The sequence below is a fragment of the Selaginella moellendorffii genome, unplaced genomic scaffold, assembly GCF_000143415.4.
Source record: "Selaginella moellendorffii unplaced genomic scaffold, v1.0 SELMOscaffold_43, whole genome shotgun sequence".
Taxonomy (NCBI): Eukaryota; Viridiplantae; Streptophyta; class Lycopodiopsida; order Selaginellales; family Selaginellaceae; genus Selaginella; species Selaginella moellendorffii.
Window position 1 is genome coordinate 1,389,321 of NW_003314304.1, and position 19,313 is coordinate 1,408,633.

General features: G+C 37.3%; 1 protein-coding gene across 1 annotated transcript; it reads left to right on the top strand.

The window, feature by feature from the left end:
- Positions 1–1,256: 1,256 nt before the first annotated feature.
- LOC9647354 (DNA-directed RNA polymerases II, IV and V subunit 6A) lies at positions 1,257–2,135 on the top strand. The gene is made up of 6 exons (XM_002979976.2): positions 1,257–1,364; positions 1,415–1,439; positions 1,489–1,658; positions 1,734–1,785; positions 1,847–1,914; positions 1,968–2,135. Exons 1-6 carry the CDS (start codon positions 1,321–1,323, stop codon positions 2,032–2,034), a joined length of 426 nt encoding a protein of 141 aa, XP_002980022.2. The 5' UTR covers positions 1,257–1,320; the 3' UTR covers positions 2,035–2,135.
- The last annotated feature ends 17,178 nt before the right edge of the window (positions 2,136–19,313 follow it).

A 19,313-nucleotide genomic window follows, 5' to 3' on the forward strand; every position in this document is an offset into this window, starting at 1 on the left:
ATCCTAAAATCAGAATTGTCAATCCCTTCTTATAGTAGATTTTATGTATCCTTCTCCACTGCAGTAGAACGTTATATACTCCTTAAAAAGTGAAGTTTCCTCTATGTCAGCCAGCTCAAAACTGACTATGTTCTCCTATCATCAAATCCCTTTCACATATTTGAGGATGTGGCAATGTCACCAACTTGGAGTAGTTTGCATTAGAGAGCTGGTGATGCTTATAATGATTTGTGTGTGTGGCTTCTAGCATTATTCATATTCTATTTCGGTTAGTGGTGTGAATGTAATTTGTTCTCCATTGTTGGAATAAAAATTTGGTAGTCCTTTAATCATTGCTTTTGGGATAGCAAATGACATTGGTGTTCTATTACACCTTGTAGATGAGAACATGCTTAGATTAATATATTGACAACATGGTCTGTGATCATTTTTTTAGTGATCGGAGCTAATTCATGATACCAATTCAGATTATATAGATTATGTTTAAGGCTTCAGGAAATACCAAGATACTTGCTGATCTCATAGAGATTATGTTTGCTGGAGTTAATTTCCAACATTCATGTCTTCTTCCATAATATCTGTTGAGACATGGCTATTATCTATATCTAAATTTGCTTGAATTTACATCAAATGTCATTTTCCACATGTTTAACACTTCCATGTCAGCAAAGAGTTGAACAAATGGAATTGGTGCAAAAAGCTCATCACTATACCCAAGTGCTATAAGCTCAAGATACCAAGAAGACAAGGCTGCTGTCGACTCAACATTCCCCTCTGGTTCATTATTGTGTTCATTTTCACTCTGTATAGAGGAAAACAATCTTGAATGGTCTAAACGGTGGGTTAAATCCTTGGGAATGTAGTGGGAAGGAGGACTTCCCTCCAGATTCACTCAAGCCATTCCGCTGTCATCCTAGAAGCGTGCCAGGCATGTTACCTAGCAGCACCATAGATTATAGGTGCCCATTCTTATAGTGGCACGGTAAAAGAAAACAATTTCCAGAGGCAAGGAATGCCAACGATCTCAGTCGATGAATCCATTGCTTGCATAGCTCCCAATCTCGATCATTATCTTCATCAGCATTTACATTCGATCGCTGCTGGTGCCCTAATATCCTCCTCATCGACGAGTGGAGGCAGGCAATCAGGGTCCTGATCATCACTCCGCTTGGAGTTTACTAGTTCAATCAAAGTATATTCCAAATGCGTGGATCTTATAGAGATTCGAGCCCGGGATCGTGGAGTACCGTACGCTCCTGTACGGTTGAAAATCGAACCATGGCATGGCCCTAGCCTAGGGTTTACAGAAGAGAAGAAGTAATGGCGGACGACGACTACAATGATTTCGATGGCGGCGGCGAGGAGTAAGTCGCCACATCTCTGCACTTCGATCGTCTAATGCTGTGTATTGCAGCTACGATGAGCCTGTGGAGCCCGAGGTACGATTTATCCGCTCCATTTCAAGCAGCGGTTTGATTGATCTTCCAGGAAGAGGTCGAGGAGCAAGAAAACAATGAGGAGGCGCCGGAATTTGGCGGCGATGGGGAATTCCAAGAGGCGGAGAGCGAACAGGTCAGTGATAAGCCCAGGAAGACAACCAAGTATATGACCAAGTATGAGAGAGCTCGCGTTCTTGGGACACGGGCTTTGCAAATCAGGTGAGCGAGATCCTTCTCTCGCGTTTGGTCTGGCCAGCGAGAACTCAAGTTCCTTTCTTTTGCCTTTCGTGACAGTATGAACGCTCCAGTGATGGTGGAACTCGAGGGCGAGACAGATCCACTCGAGGTATAGAAACTCTGAAAAGGAATTTGTGTGGAGTGATGGAGCTCTGGAATGTTCTTTGCAGATTGCTATGAAGGAGCTGCGTGAACGGAAGATCCCTTTTACGATTCGGCGGTACCTCCCTGATGGAAGGTATGTTAAGTGAGTGATCCTCTTCGCGCGTTTCTAAGAATTCTTGCTTCTAGCTACGAGGATTGGGGCGTAGACGAGCTGATTGTGGAGGATTCTTGGAAGAGACAAGTTGGAAACTAGTGAACAGAAAAAAAGCAAGTATCTCTTCTTGGTATATTCTTTGCATATGCCTTGAGAGTAATGAAACTAGCTAAAGAAGAATATTCACTGGCGTTCTTCTAGCGGTATGGTTCTTTCGTTTGGCAGAATGGAGGTGGTGAAGTTCCAGAAGCAGCTTGAGAGCCACCTGTGGCGGGTGAATTACTGCGACTACAAGCAGCTCAAGAAAGTTGTCAAGAGAATCAAAAACTAGATTCGAACCAGGAGCACAAGGTGTTCTGTTCAAATGTCTTCTCGGTTGACAAGAGCAAGCTCCAAAACTTGCTGCAAAATCCCAGTGCCATCCTGAGCAGCTGCTGCGAACAATCCATATCCTCAGAAACTTCCATGGTTTGTGATGACTGTAAAGACAACACAAAACGCTTCAATATCATTAGTGAGCGCTTCTTGGGGGAAGAGAGTTTGGACTGGTGACAAGCTTCCACTCGTTCTCCTCGATTTTGTATTGGTAGAGATCACAATAAATGTAAGTCTAGCATAGCAAACACAAAGATCAAATCACCGTAGCAAAACTAATCACAAACCTTGTCACCATTGTAGTATTCACCTCCATACACGATCAGCGCAGTGTCCTTGGGACAGGATTTACAGACACCTGAAATGCCAAAAAAGAAGAATTCTAGAGAATGTGAGCTTCCACAAAACTCTGTGAGCTTCCAGAGTGGAGACTTCAATCGAATTCCTAAGCACACAGCAATTGCATTGTGGTGAAGGAGCTGCTACATTCTTATTGACATGAATTTGCTCTTCTTTACTTCCTCTTTGCTTCCTCCTCATGTCAAAAGGAAAACAATTGAGAGTCTTTAGCGCAGAGACTGCTTACCAAGATCACATCGATATCATCCAGCATTTTTCTATCATGTCCCCAAAGGCAACCAAGTTGCAAATGAGTAGCTTTTGTTTGGTGGTCACATAGACAAGTGGTTGCACCTCAATGCCTGCTGTTGAAGCGAGGAAGTGAGAAAGAGCTCTTCTTGATTGTATGCAAGGTGGAAGATGACAATTCTGAAGTTTTTTGTTTCCTCCAAGCCTTTTAGGATAATCTTTGGACTCCACTGAGTCATTTACCTTTTAGACTTTGTTAATTTGATGACCTAGCTTCATGATGTGTTATCACATTTGAATACAACTTTTTGTATTCATGTCCTATTCATAATGAATAAAGTGTTATTTTGACATTTGATTATTTTTTATTCCAAATGGGCTACCTTTACCCCTTAGAACTATCTTTTCATATATAAGAATACTAACTCATCTTTGAAGTACATCCCTAACTCTTTGGGTTATTTTAGTATTTTTTAATTACTAATTTAAAGACTTATGTCTTCATCCATATTTGATTTCCCACAGTCATCAATTTTAATATCAAATTCATGAGCATCATCCTCAATTACATGAGGATAATTCTTTACTCCTTTATTGTCTAGGAGTCTTTATCCTTCTTATTATCCTATTATAGTTATTTATTATAATTATATTAACTAGTTTACTAAATCAAATGCTTATATAGATCACATCTTCAATTCATTGAAGAAAAACCTTTTACCATTCCTAAAATTCTAAAATCGTTTTCTTATTAGCCCCTTGCAATCCATCATATTGTTTACAAATTCATGTATAAACTAAAGTGAAGTGCCATGCCCTCTCAACATGTAACTCCTCAAGTATAACCCCACTCTTGAGACTTTTAGAATGTCAATATCAAATAATGATATACTTGATTGTCAATAGAAGTCAAGCTAAAGAATATCTCTAATACCAAGTTATAAGTGATTCATTTTTCTATTCTACTTTAGTCACTTAACCACATCTTTGACTATATAAAGGAATCTCACTCACAACCTCTATAAATTTTTATCTTGACTTACAGACTTATTAATCTTGAGAGGCGACTTCAAAGCCACATTGCCTTTGCACTTAGTCGAAATGCTTCACATATTCAATTCCACTATAGACACCTAAGGATATCCCTAACCTACCAGCCTATTACATTAAGGTTATGTTTATTTGTTTTTGTTTTATTAGTAGTTCAAGACCACTTGAAGATTAAGCCATTGTAAGCAACCAAAGAGAACAACTTAAGAGACGATCCATGGGGTTCAAATATAGAGGGAAAGGGCCCATGAAAAAGAGTGCACCCCCTTTTCCAATCGGTTAAGGGTCTTGGGATATTTAGAGTTAAGTGTCCTTGGGTTTGAATAGTACTGGGATAGATGACCTCTCGAGAAGTCTAAACTCAAGAGCTTACAGCCATCTGTCCATAAGTGTTTGTCCATTACCACACTTTAGCATCCTTAAGATGCCCCAATACATAATGAACACTATTCCCTAATATCTCTCATTCAATCCCCACTAAGTCCTTTTTTGTCCACAACAATGCTTGCCAACACCCCTATTGAGTTAGGGCTTAAAAGCCCAACCATTAAGTCCTATTAACTTTTGGGACTTCCTCATCTTGTGACTATACTCTTGGTCACGAAGAAAAAGGACCATTCCTTATCCTTTCTGGGACGTTAGGATGATATTTCGAAACATTGCAACCAATGTGAGCCTTGTGGGTACTCCCTCCATATTCTACATATAGGTGCCCCAACCATGTGATTAGAGTGAATTTTAATGAGCCATACTAAGTATCCAAGTAGGTAATGCCACCCATATTTAAATTGGGAGTATCGACCATTTGATTTTTTAAAGGAGCTAGAGCCAACTTTTAAACACTTCACTAAGTTACCCCATTTATCCACTTGTGTTCACTCTAGCCTTAAACTCCTCAATGGTTATGTCATCACCCACTACCTGGGTGTAGCCTTCTTTGGTCACACTAGTTTTAGTTCCACTAGAGTCTAAGCCCTATACTCTCCAGGCTTTTATGACCTATATTAGTATTCAAACTCGGTCTTGGTTTTGGACTCAAATTCAATCTTGATCTCAATCTTGGTCTTGGATCTAATCTTGGACTCAGTCTCAACCTCTATTTTGAACTCGGGCTTGGGCTCCATCTTGGACTCAACCTTAGCCTCCATCTCAGTCTTAGACTTAATCTTGATCTCGGTCTTGAACTCCATCTCAGACCTAGTCTTGGTCACTATTTGGGACTTGGTCTCAGGCTCCATCTCAAACTTGGCCTCGGCCTCCATCTCCAACTTAGTCTTGGCCTCCATCTTGAACACGATCTCAGACTTGTTCTTGGACTTAGTTTCGAACTCAATCTCGAATTTGGTTTTGGATTTAGTCTTGGACTTGATCTTGGACTTAGCTTTGGACTTGGTCTCGGACTCGGTCTAAGACTTGATCTTAGACTTGGTTTAGGATTTAGTCTCGGATTTGATCTTGGACTCAATTCTAACACTTCCATGTGTCACAACATTTGCCATGTGTTAATCCTTTTTGTGTCTCTTTCTAGAGACTCATTTATTGATCATTTCATACTTTTTCCTCAAGCATTTTTTGGGAGTTCCACTCCCGCCCTCAACTTTCTATATTAGAGCTTTTGGTTTAATTGTGTTATACTCATTGGACTTCTATTCGGCCACTATCATGTGGCCTAAGTTCAACTCCACTTTAGGGCTTAGGGATTTGTGTCTTACATATGGAGTGATATTAAAATAATTCTAGAGTTTCCAGCATCCTAATGCTAAGATTAGTACACAAAATAGAGCCAAATAAAGTTTGGCATTATTTCAATATATCAGTGAGTATATGCAAGGATATGAGTACTCTACCAGCTAGGATGGTATGGAGTTTGGGCTTAAATTGAAGCAAGATGTAAAACAAAGATAAATACACATAATAAAGAGCTAGATAATATTTCAAATTGATTAGCTATACCCAACCTATCTACTATCTTTACTATATATTTGAAACCCTTATAGCCCCCTTAGGTGCCTTAGGAGTTTTAAGAGTTATAGTGTAAAGGAATGTGAAAATGTTAATTTTGTTTTAAACAACAGCCTAAAGTAAGAGAAATGAAAAAATTAATAATATGACAAAAACACTAATAAATTCACTCTATAGACTTTTTATGGCATTTGTAATTTATATATTAATTTACATCAAAGACTCTACTTACCTGCTAATATTGCAATCCTCTCATATAAGAAGAGTAAGATATATTTTCATGGTGAATCCCCACTAAGAATTTTCAAGAGTCTTTTGTGAATAATAATAAAGGTAATCAAAATCTTTCAAAATACTCAAAAGTAATAATTAAGTATATCTATATTTCCAAAGCTGAAAAATAATCTCATATGAGAGAATGCTAGTGTGCTAATGTGCCCTACAACTATAATGTGTTTTATATTTCCCTACACTCTATTTCCTTAGAAAATTGGTAGAAGTGTAAAAAAATATATATATGTAGTGTTATTAAAATGATAAAGCATATGTATATATGATAATCTAGAATTTTAGAAGCTCTTTTTTTTACAAGCAGGCTATGATTATGAAGCCCCATTTCCGAGAGTGACAACTCATGAATTTGTTTGTCAATGTCATAATAAATAAACTTCATTCCCAAGACTAAAACTTAATATATAAACTTATAGTTGTTGTACTTTTTTGTTATTCTTAAGCTCCCTGGAAAGTTGAAAAGCTTATATAGAAATAGCTCAAAGGAAAGTCACAATTACTTATATTTGGCCCTTTAGCATTTCAAATCAATCTCCTCTCCATCCCCAAATTCTACTTTCACCTCCATATAAAAATTCTTTTTTTTACTGAGGACTTTAATAAAGCTGTACTAGAGCTCTTTATATACAAAATTTTAGATATTGTTACTAGAGAGGGATTGCTTCTAATCTTTCAAGAACAATGACATATGTTTGCAAATCTTACTCATGATATAGTAGGGCTACTTGAAAGTAAAAAACACTATTATATTTAGTGTTTAATATGTTATTTTTTTTTTGAATAAAACAAATAGCTCCATGGGTGTACAAACTTTTTTTGAGCACTACAGCAATTGCCTAATGACAAGTTTGAAAATGTGCACACATAGATGTAAAAATAAATTCAATAACAAGTTACAGACACATACTCATTATCAAGGAACAATATATCCTTGGGAAACATTTCATTGGCTAGTGCAAAATATGGGATTTTTAGGCCACCCTATAGTGGAATGTAAGATTTAGAATTGTTTTACTATATTATAGTATTGTCCCTTTTAAAAGAAAAAACATATATATTGAAATGATATCATATTTTAAAGTGGAATATCTATAATATATTTCTACCTATATTGACAACAAATAAGGAATTAAAAGTGTAGTGTTCATTTAGAAATGGTTCAAAACATTGTTAAAACAATTATTGGTAAGGGTCCAAGAAAAATAACCTCTTCCATGAGTAAATTTTGAGGTTAAAATATCCCTCTACAGCATGAATAATGTCTATGGATTATTTTGAACAAGGAAAATGTTCAAAAGAACATAATTTATTTGACAGACTTAATGGTTATTCATTAAAAGAAATACTAAGAACATAAGACATATAGCCACTTCTATGTGTAACTTTGTTTCTTAGTGCCTTTTAGGTCAAGAAGTCTTTTTACCTAGCATAGAAAATGGCCAACTACTATGGCAAACTTAAAAATATTAAGGATTGAGAAAAAAATAATTTCTTGGATCTTTTTGGTTGAAATATCTCTTTAGCTAGTGCTGGAAATCTATGATAAGTGGTGCAAACAAGAAATATGATCAAAATCTTGCAAAAACCAAACTTAATTTCCTTTATACATTCATTGTTAAATAGCCAAAAGCAATATTAAGAACTAATAATAGTTAGTTTCTTTTGGGTGTAATTTTGTTTTTTATTATCTTTTTTGTTAAAATATCTGTCTGGTCTAGCTCTCAACTTGTCTCTCTCATGATGCAGCTGTGGCTTCAAAACTATATGATTGTCAATTTTCATGGCTGTTGATAATCTATTCTATTCTAAAAAAAGTTCTTTCTTTTTGGTCAGAAGTAATACTATATACCAATTATTATTTTTGGCTTTAGTGTGCTAATGGTCCTTGTTAGTTAGTAGTACTCATAAGTAGTAGCAGCCTCGAGAAAACCTTGAAAATGCATATATGACTTGCATATTAAGAATAAAAGCCATGTTTCCCAACTTGGTAATTTGTAATACTCATAATTGGTAGTAGCCCTGAGAAAACCTAGCCTAGTGATAATGGTGCTCTTGATGCTTGTCTCTCCCATGGCACAACTGTCCCTTTGCAGCAGTTATAAGGTTGTCAAGCTTCATGGTTGTCAATATTCTATTCTAAAGTGCTTCAAGCTTCTTCCAAACTATGATGCGGACTGTGATAGAGTCCTTGTCTTCAAAAGCCAAAATGATTTAGCATTGGAGGTCATAAGCAACATTGCATCTGATCTATCAAATGATAATTGTTAGTTTTCTGCACTAATTGTCATCATCTTGTAGCAGTGGTGAGTTCTAGCATGCTTTCTAACATGGTGAGTGAATTGGTAAAAACTCCTCTTGAATGGTTCCACTCACAAAAGCCTAACATCCAGAAGACATACTATTTGTCCCGCTTTAATTCCATCATTTACAACTCGGACAAGTAAGCCTCTTGTCTTTATTTCTGGTTTTCTATTCTCTGATTTAGTTTTGGGAAGTTGGTTTTTCTTTAGAATAAAAATACTTGATAGATGTCTCTTTGAAGAGGCAAAATGGCTAGAGGTTTTGGAACATTGCTACGAAGTTATACCATCCATAGTAAAGGCTATAGTTATTTTTAAGCAACTCTCAGTTTTGGATGATTTAGCTGTTCTTTAAACAAAATGTAAAGATTATATTCCTAAGGTAAGGTTTTTCACTTGTTTATTTCTGCATTGTTTTACTTCATATGTTTTCCTTTCTGCAGTACTTTATTCTTGTGGCTTCCAAGAATGGCATACACATCCTTGAGGTTAACCACTACATCCATCACCATCTAGTTTTTTTTAATCATCTTTCCATGAACCCAGATTGCAAGTTTTCTTTGGCATTCACTACAAGAAGATTTTGGGTTTGTTATTATTATTGTGCTCTTTCTTCTATTCTTAAATTCCTTTTTTTAGAATGAACAAAAACACTACTTGACAATGGTAAAAGAAAGGATTGATATGCTAAGTGATGCAATCACAAAGCATTAGAAAGCAAAGGTCAAAGAATTTATTTTTGGAGTATCAAATCTTAATAATATAAGTAATATTGGTTGAGTACCCTTGGTTGTGGCTTGTGTAACAGGTGATCAAGTTATTATTAAACTATTATTACAAGAAGGGGTAGACAAAGACTTTAAAGGTATTTAGAATGGCTTTTTTTTTTTTACATATGTTGCTGTTTTTGGCTTTATAGATGCTTTTAGAGTGTTCCTATATCTTGAGGTGGTCAAGCATCAGTTGCCATTTAGTCGGTCTTTAGTCATATCAAAAATTGAAACATCTTGCTACTTCAACAAATTTTTAAGTTTTTCAAGTTTTCCCAGTCTTGCAGACCTCCTAGTGCCAGCAGGAAACTCACCGTCTCCTAAACTTCCTTGTGTAATTGTTGACCATTGCAAACGGCTAGGCTTATCATCATTAAAGTCACTTAGAATTTGTTCAAAAACTCACTTTAGGTCTTGCATATGTTTTTTCATAATCCACTTTTTATTTTCATCCATGAAACTCATATTGTGCAACATGTTATTTGAAGTGTTAGTTATACCAAGCAATGCTAGTACTGATGAGAGGTCTTCAATAATATACTATTTTAGATACCCAAAGCCAAGTTTACTATGTTTGAAAAGTAGTATGTGAGACTCACCTATTGTAAAAAAATAACTGTCAAGAACTTGAAGTTTTTTGATAGCCAAAAATCATAACAAATACCATTAACTATTACCTTATTCCAATCGCCTAGCGGTGAAAGATAGTCCGGTTTAAGATAAGAGCATTTCATAGAGTTTGTTGGAAGGTGAGGGCAGCAATGCTAGAAGGGAGCTATAGATTGAGATCTAACTTACATTTTAGGCATCCAGATAAGTAAGATCCTTAGTTGTATAGATAGGAAAGCTACTTTTGTTTGAAGACATAGTAGTGAAAAGGGATGTCTATTGATGGTTTTTGGCTTTTAGTATTTTTTTGGCTTCTGTTAATAACTAGGTTGTTCATTTGTGGCATTTACTTAAAGATGCATAAAATTACTGATCAAAATCCTTAGTAGGAAGCTCAAGTGCCCCTTATTGCTACTCTTTTCAAAGCTGCACACTGGTGAAGGTCTTTGGTTTAAAACTCAGTTGCTCATTTTTAACAATTTTTTAGTGATATGCAGAGCCATCTTGACTAAGGAAAATGTCGACACATTTAGTGATGTAAATGAGTGGTAGCATCTTGAGGATGGAGACAATAAACAATACATCTACAAGCTTGAGAATATCCTTGGAGGGATTTTGTGATGTGAAATTTTTCGACAAGGCAACTTTAAATCAGCATAGAATCAGAGTGTAATTATAAGTTTTTTGTATGTTTTTTTCTTTCCAGTATTATTTTTTCTAGTTGAAAATGCAATGTTATAAATCAATTCTTCAGGTGCTTTACCATTTCCTATAAGGACAAGGATTTCAAAGTGGAATGAGAAAGATAAAAGGGAAATGCTAAAATTTGGAACTGGACATAGGAGGAAAAGGAAGCATGAATCCTCTTCCAAAAAATACTAGGTAAAGAATTTTTGTCCCTCAAAACCCACATTTAAAATTTTATGCAAATTTTTGTTATATAGACTTTAGAAGACTAGGGCCGCACAGATTGGAGAAGTTAAAACATTTGAACATGAAGTATAGCCATATTAAGACAAGACATTTGAAATATTAAAATCCTATAAAATCTAAAAATATAGAATATACACTACACCGATTTGATGTTGGAGAACGATAGAAAGAAATAGAATAGACTACATATTGCTCAACATGAGCAAGAATTAGTAATTATTGTTGTTGTCTGAAACTTTTTTATACTGTTGTTTTTGCAAAGAAAGAGGAAACATTGAGTAAAGAAGGAGTGAGAAGAATAGAAAAATAAGGATGGAGGACAAAGAAAAGATATAGTTTTATGTTTATTAAATTACTTATTTTTGGACAAGCTAAAGACTAATTACTATTTGTAGAGAGAGGAGCAAGAAAATGATGGAATAAAGAAGGATAAAAAAGATGAATAAAACAATGAAAAAAATAAGGACAACAAACGAGATGATGAATTTTTAGAAATCTAGAGCTAAAACAAGGTCAATATGTTTTCAATAGATTCTTATATTTGTATTTATGTCAAAGGGTAAGAATTTGAAATTTAAAATTTAAAATTTAATGTATTTTTTCTTTATTGGTTAGGAGTATGAAAAAATAAAGAAAAGGAAGAATCAATTGAATATTTTTGAAGAAAAGTGTCTATTATTGCCTATTTTCAAAGCATAAATTTCTTTTTTTGTTTTCATTCTTTGGTCTTTAAACTTAATATACACTATTTTTGAGATACCATTCGAGTTTGGTTGTCATTTCTATTAGGGCAGACCAAACTTCAATTTTTCACCTATATTCTATGCATCACATTAGATATAATAGTAATGAAACCTTCAAGATTTTCACAGAGTATTTGGAGAATTAATGGAGGTATTACAATGGTAGAAATTCTATGATCAAAGTTAGTATAAAGAAATTAAAAGTATGTTTTATGTTAGTCTTTAGTTTATTAGTTGAATTTGTGCAATTTTCCAAATTTTGCAGCAGAGCAATGCTATGGATTGTGGAGTCTACATAATGCACTCCATGAAGACATTCATAATAAAATCTCTTGACAATTTTATAATGGAGTTTGTAAAGAAAATGGTATGTTGATAATTTTATTTTAGTTTTTGTATTACTCTTTAAATTTGGGTTTTTTGTAGCTTTTCTCTAAGAAAATCATGCTTAGATGCTAAATACAATATGAAATTCTAAAAGCCATTACAAGTTCTACCAATAAGCCAAAGAAGGTGATTAAAGTGTATAGTAGGTATTAGCTCTAGTTTTTAATATCTATAATGTTAACCAAAACTTGGTGTAAAACGGAAAAACTAAGTTGATAAATATATTGTGTAGTATAAACATGAAGAAAAAGAAAAAGAAACTTTGGTGGAGAGAAAAGACCAAAAACAATAAAAAAGAGCTCATTTGTAGCAGGATGAAAATGTGGAGGACAAATAAAAGGTATAAATTTATATTAAAGTATTTATTTGTCTTCTGACAAATTAAAGACTAACCACTATTTGCAAAGAAATGTCCAAAAAGACAATGGAATAAGGAAGGATGAGGAGGAGAAGCAAGACATGATAATTTTATTATTGTCTAAATTAGTTCTTGTTTTTAGCTTTCTATATTGTGTAACACAGAGTATGAATAAAAAAGAAAGAAAAACTTTGGTAGAGGGAGAAGACCAAGAATAGCAAGAAAGAACTTGCATGCAATAAAATGAAAATACGAAGGATAAAGAAAATATAGTTTAATATTAAATTAGTTACTCATCTTTGGACAAGCTAAATACTAACCATTATTTGCAAAGAGATGTCTAGGAAGATGATGGAATAAAGAATGAAACTTTACTTAAAAAATTCTTCTAAAGGAGTAAAAACAAAATGTCAAGGGGAATGATAAGGAGGAGCAAGAAGTTGCTACTGCATGTGAGTAGGAAGAGAAGGATAAAAACATGCATAAACTTGCATATACCCAGACTTTCAAGTTTACAAAATTGCCGCATCTTCGTCCAAAGGATGAAAGGCTGGGGGCGGCAAATTGATGTGCGAATATTCTTCAGTGCAGTTAAAAATGGAGGATGAAGATACGGGTGACAAAGTGAATGACTAAGTAGTCTTTAAGCTAATGAAAAGCTAAATACTAATTGCTAAATGCAAGAAAACACAGAATGCAAAAGAGCAAATGTAACTCAAATGAGTCAAGACATTTTGATGTTCTATCCTAACTTGGATTTTTCCACCCACATGAGCATTTTGAGCTATGTTTGAAAAGTAGTTTGTGAGGCTCATTTGTTATAAAGAGATAACCATTAGGAACTGAGCGCAGACCATAGTTGAGCTCACGAGTTGAGCTCAATTTTCAATTGTAATTATGTACAAATATTATAAACTTTAAAATTTTAAAGTTATGGTGAACCTAATAATTTCATAACTCTCTATATATTAAATAAATAAAAATGTTCTAAAGGACACCTCTTGTTTTAATAATTTAAATATTTACTACATGCAATGATAGGGATGTTTGTTAAAACATAAAATAAAATGTTTGCAAAAAGAGTATTCTTGTGACTTCTTTAAATTTGTACTCTGTGCTTTCTGGCTAGTAAATGTCAAGTTTGTCAGAATTTTAAAATTATTAAATTGGAATTAAGATTCTACATAAGGACATATAACCATTTGAAAAGAAAAAAAAACAACTGTGATGGTCATATGCTCTCACAATACATTATAACATCACACACCGCGAAAGACTACCATGAAATATTTTTTGAGATGGTAAAGATAAAAATAGAGACTCATGAATACTATGGGCAGTATTGCAAAAAGAACCCTTGCACGTATATGAAATGAAAAGTGAAATAATAAAATATTTTTATTAATTATATAAGGTATAATTAGTTTATATTATTGATAGAGAATAAACATTGATAGTGCTGGAAAATTTAATTAGCTCCAAAAGTTTTCTGCAACTTGGCAATAGTAAAGCTTGCTTGGTGTATATGAATATCCACTTTAGGATCTTAGTGCAAGATGTTGATGAAGATGTAGTACATATGCTTGCAAGGAGTATATGCCTTCCCATGTTCCTCGCGTTTCGTAAAGTCTAGACATGTGCAAGAAGGAAAGTCTTGAATGGCAATTGTGTACTCTCCACCTTCTGTTTTGAACTATGTACTCCTTTGCGAACGCAGTGAAGTCCAAGTGCCCAGGCCAGGCCAGGCTAAGGCGATTGGGGGTGGGCTGGTTGCCAGCGAACCGGCCTGCTCCCAATCGCAAAGTCCAAGTGCCTAGGCCAGGCACTCCACGCGGGCTGGCAAAGGCGTTTGGGGGCGGGCCAGCGCCTGCACCAAGTCCTTGCGCCAAGTGCCCGTGCTGGGCATTTGGCGTGAGCCGGCCAAGGGGCTTGGGGGCAAGCCAGCGCCCACGCCAAATGCCAAGGCCAAGTGCCTGTGCCGGGTATTTGGCATGAGCTGGCCTTGGCACTTGGTGGCAGGCCGGTTTGCCGGTTCGCCAGCCCACCCCCAAGCGCCAAGGCCAAGTTCCCGAGCCGGGCACTTGGTGCGTGCCGGCCTTGGTGCTTTAGAGCGAACTAGTTCACTGGCGAATTGGCCCGCCTCCAAGTGCCAAGGCTGGCTCTGGCCAAATTTGGCACTTGGTGGTGGGCCGGTTTGCCGGTTCGCCAGTCCACCCCCAAGCGCCAAGGCCAAGTTCCCGGGCCGGGCACTTGGCGCATGCCAGTCTTGGTGCTTTGGGGCAAACCGGTTCGCCGGCAAACTGGCCCGCCTCCAAGTGTCAAGGCCGGCGTGTGCCAAGTGCCCGGCCCAGGCATTTGGCCCGAGCCAGCCTTGGCGCCAGCTCACCCCCAAGCGCCAAGGCCAAGCGCCCGCGCTGGGCATTTGGCACGCGCCGGCCTTGGTGCTTGGCGCCAGTGCCAAGTGCCAAGGCCAAGCGCCCGTGCCAAGCATTTGGCGCGAGCCAACCTTGGCACTTGGAGTGAACCGGCCCGCCCCCAAGTGCCAAGGCCAAGTTCTCGGGCTGGGCACTTGGCGCAAGCAGGCCAACCGGTGTCTGCACCAAACCCACACCCCAAAGTCCCTACTTCTTATGCATTTTTAATTTATAATGAGTTTTTTTTATTTTCAGAAACAGAAGCAATTACAAAAGGAGAGGGATGTTGGATCAAAGAGAAGACATGAGGAAGATGAGATCTAGGATGACAATCAAGTTGACCTTCAGATAGAGATTTCCACAGCAACAACTCTACCATCTTCGCAACCAAATAGCTCGAGTCCACATGCACCCCCACCACCACCATCGATGCCACCACCACCATCACCACTGCCACCACCTGCACCACCATTGCCACCTCTACCTTCATCACCACCATTACCACCACCGTCATCACCACCATTGCCACCTCTACCTTCATCACCACCATTACCACCACCGTCATCACCACCATTACCACCACCGTCATCACCACCATTGTCATCACCACCATTACCACCACTGTCGTCATCACCACCATTACCACCACCGTCATCACCACCATTACCACCATTGCCGCTATCACCACCATTACCACCACCACTGCCACCATCATCACCACCAACAGTGCAACCATTGTCATCACTACCATTGCTACCACAACCACAAATGCCAGTACTCTTAACATATTCACAAAATATGGCAGAAACTAACTACATTACAGAGCAGTGCTCAAGTGCGCCTAACAGGGGTGTTGGGCCTGAGCCAGGGGCTAGATCTGATAATGGTGCTACTAGAGGTGTAGTTGAAGTTGAAAGAGAAGTGGAGCTACCTAAACACATTATCGACAAGCGCTTCCAAGGGACAGTTTTGAGAACTAAAGAGAAGGCTATTCACATGACTCTAGAGTCTCTCAAGTGGGAAGGCCTGGTAGACATGATCTGAGAAATCCCACTATGTCAATTCACTCAGACAAGCATCGTTTGGTCTACTTCACCGCACTTTGTCAACATGGATATCTATAATCTGTACAAATAGAATGGCCTTGGGACAAACATAGACATGTTCCTTGTTTCAGTCTTCAAGCAAGGAATGACAAATACCCTCTTGGTGTCATTGGAAATTGAGAGGGTTTGGGATGATATTTGGAAAATGAAGTCCAGTGAATTTGATAACATGCTTATGAGCCATTTTGAGACTCAACAATTTGTGGGGAAAATGTTCTACATTATCGACGAGAATCATCGTTGGTGTGCGTGGGTGAAGTGCATCAATGAATGCTTCCAAGATGATTCTGTCTATCACATCAATGTTCCGGTTGGACATGTACACGTGAGAGGATCTCTAGATGTGGCAATGCTTGTGATAGCTTGCCATAAAATTAATGTGTAAGTACCTCTCCCTCTTCAATCACTTTTAACAATTTGTGTTTTACAGGCTGGGATAGTTTGCAATGCAGAAACAAAGCCTAGTACATGATATCGAGCAAATCCAGTTTCTTGCCAATCTTGACAAGGATGCAGTTTGCAGCCACTATAGTGATGATTTAGCATCACTAATTTGGCATCAATGAGGTCGTCAAGATGCCAATAGATGGTACAAGAATCCAGTGGCTTTTATGACAACTGTGTGGAGTAAAGTATGTTCTTCCAAGTATACTTCTTATTATAGAATGTTTGTGTTGTCTTCAGCCATCGGTGAAGGTTAAGCAAGATGCATATGCACAGTCACATCGAGCTGAAAATGATCAAGAACTCTCGGAGCATTTAGCTGCAATTGACAAGAAAATCAACAGCATAAAGAAGACAAAGATAAGGAAATTACTTAGTGTGGCTGACCCTCGACACCCAAAGGAGTGGTTTGATATTATAACAGAGATTGCTTGTCATGAAAGTAAGTATTGTTTGTGTTTACATGAAGGTTACTCACAAAAGTTACTTCTTAGTGGGCAAGACTCCAGATGAGATTATTTACAACATCTCAAAGTCAAAGCTTACATATGAAGAATAGATACATGTTCTGAACAACCTCAATAGCAAACTTAGGGAAGGAGAAAAAGGTTTGGATAGTATGATGGAGATTGTGATGAGGAGGACCATCTATATTTCACAAACTGTATATAAAGGGGAGATGTTTCTAGCGCCTTTCATAGGGGATGATCCTGAGCAACTTCCATTTAAGGACTTCATGACCACTGAGCTTACAAAACTCGGAGAGGACTGGCTGCCAAAGAAGGCCACAAGCACGACTCCATTTGATAAACAACTTGGCCAACCTTACTTCATGTGTCAAGTGGCTTTCAGGTAACATACAATTTCTCAACTATACTCAATTTGTTTATATTCTATCATAGGTATCTCCAATATAGAGGCGTTCCTCTCGAAACACCGGTATGCACACGACTCCTGAGGCATGGTGTGAGAGATGGAGGCATGTACCCAACAACAATGAAGTTTCCAGCAGCAATAAAACAAGCTTGTCTTTGGGAATTGGAGATGCCAGATTATGCACCAACCCACCAAAAGGCTGTAAGAGGCAACAATGAAGACGTGCCAGATGACGAAGATGATGGCCATGAGAATGTCGACACTGTTGGTGCCAATGGCGAGGAGAGTGAAGATGGCGGTGAGAACAAGATTCCTCGAGACGAAGCCGAGAAAGAGAACTAGAACGTCCAAGAAGTTCTACCTCGACGAAAGCATGCAAATCCACATATGGAGGAATTAGTCAATAGTGATGATGATTGTCCAAAACATCCCCATAACTAAGGAACTTCTCAAGGTATATTTCTTTTAATTCTCTAGTTCCTCAAAATGGTTGTAGCAAAAACTGTCGGGAGTAACTTCATTCCAGCTCATCTTGATGCTTGAGAAGAGGACCTGAAGGAACTTACATCTACCACACGCCACATGACGGTATGTAAATTTTTCTTAAGTTCACATCTTAGATTTGCCCTATTTCTCTAGTGGCATTCTGTGGTGAATTTGGGATCTTTATTGGCTCCTACAGTTCATTGATGGCATCTTTTGAGGAGGATGCTGAGAATATGGCTATCCGGCAAAAGTGGGAGCGCTTTTGTCAGAAGATCCATAGGCGACTTTATCCTCATATAGTTGAAGATGGTGCTCATAAATTTGAGACTAAATTTAATGACCGTGAGATGTCAAAGACGGATGAGGATATATGTCTTTAAATGGTAGCTGGAGCTATATTTAATAAAAGTTAAAATAACCTAGGGAATTGCGAGGTGTACTCAAAAGATGAATTGGTGTTCTCATCATATAGAAAAATAGTTTTAATGTGCAAAAGTATCCGACGTAGAACAAAGGATAATCAAATGTCAGAGTAATACTTACAAAGACGGTTCTTGTGAATAGGATCTGAATACAAAAAGTTGTATTCAAGTGTGGTGGCACCTCAAAGTAGCCAAAAAATTAGGACCTTACAAGACATCAGATTAACAAAGTTCAAAAATTGAATGATTTAGTAGAGTTAAGTGATGATCCCTAAAGCTTGGAGAAATTCTATTTAGATGGAAGTGTGTTGTGCCCTTCAAAGGATTAGAAGGATCATAAGATCTAAATATGAGAACAATAGGTATCTCATTGATGGCAAAACATGCCATACTAAAATCATGAAAAGATGTTTACAAAAAAAAGAAACTTTATTAAAGAGTTGTGTGTGAACACTATGTTGAAATAATAATCGATAGTTGGTATAAGAAACAAGTATGATTATTGTAGTGAGAACTTAGACACAAGTGGAAAGTGTCATAAGGGTAAACTTATAGAGCCAATAGTATAGAGACACCAAATGTCCTAGGGTGTTATGCCTTAAAGTCAAGTTGGTTGGTTCATAAAAACCCCTTACCAAAGGAATTCCAATAGAAATAAGATAGATATAGCCTAAGCACCTTTGGGTGTATGTTGTGGGATTGGACATATGGAGCACTTAGATTAAGTGTAAAGGCTGAGTGGCATAGATGTTATTCATGAGGCTAGCATATCCCAAATCTAGAATAAAACTTATAGAGGTTGTGAGCAAAATTCCTCCAAGTGGTTAAAAGTGTGGTTAAGTGGCTAAAATAGAATGGAAAATTTAATCGCTTACAATAGGTACATTCCCCAATGTCCCATAAGGACTAAAACAACATTGAGAGTGCACTCTCAGAGATACTAGCAAAACTACGAGTATGAATATCTTATGGGCTGTCTGCCTCTTAGATGACTCCACCATGTAACTTGAAGCCATTGCTATGCTCTGTGACATGCAAGACTACCATAAAGTGCTCCACCACCAACAGGCCTCCAGTGCCAAAATAACATTTGATTGCAATGTGACTCCAACTCGTAGATACAGGCAAGGTGTGAACGTCCTCTAACTTATAGTCAAAACATACTACCCTCTTTCCCACATGAGACAAGTGCACTAGCCCATCTTCAAAAGAATCTTAGCCCTACTATAAGGACTAGAGAAATGTTATGAACCTCCTCTAGATC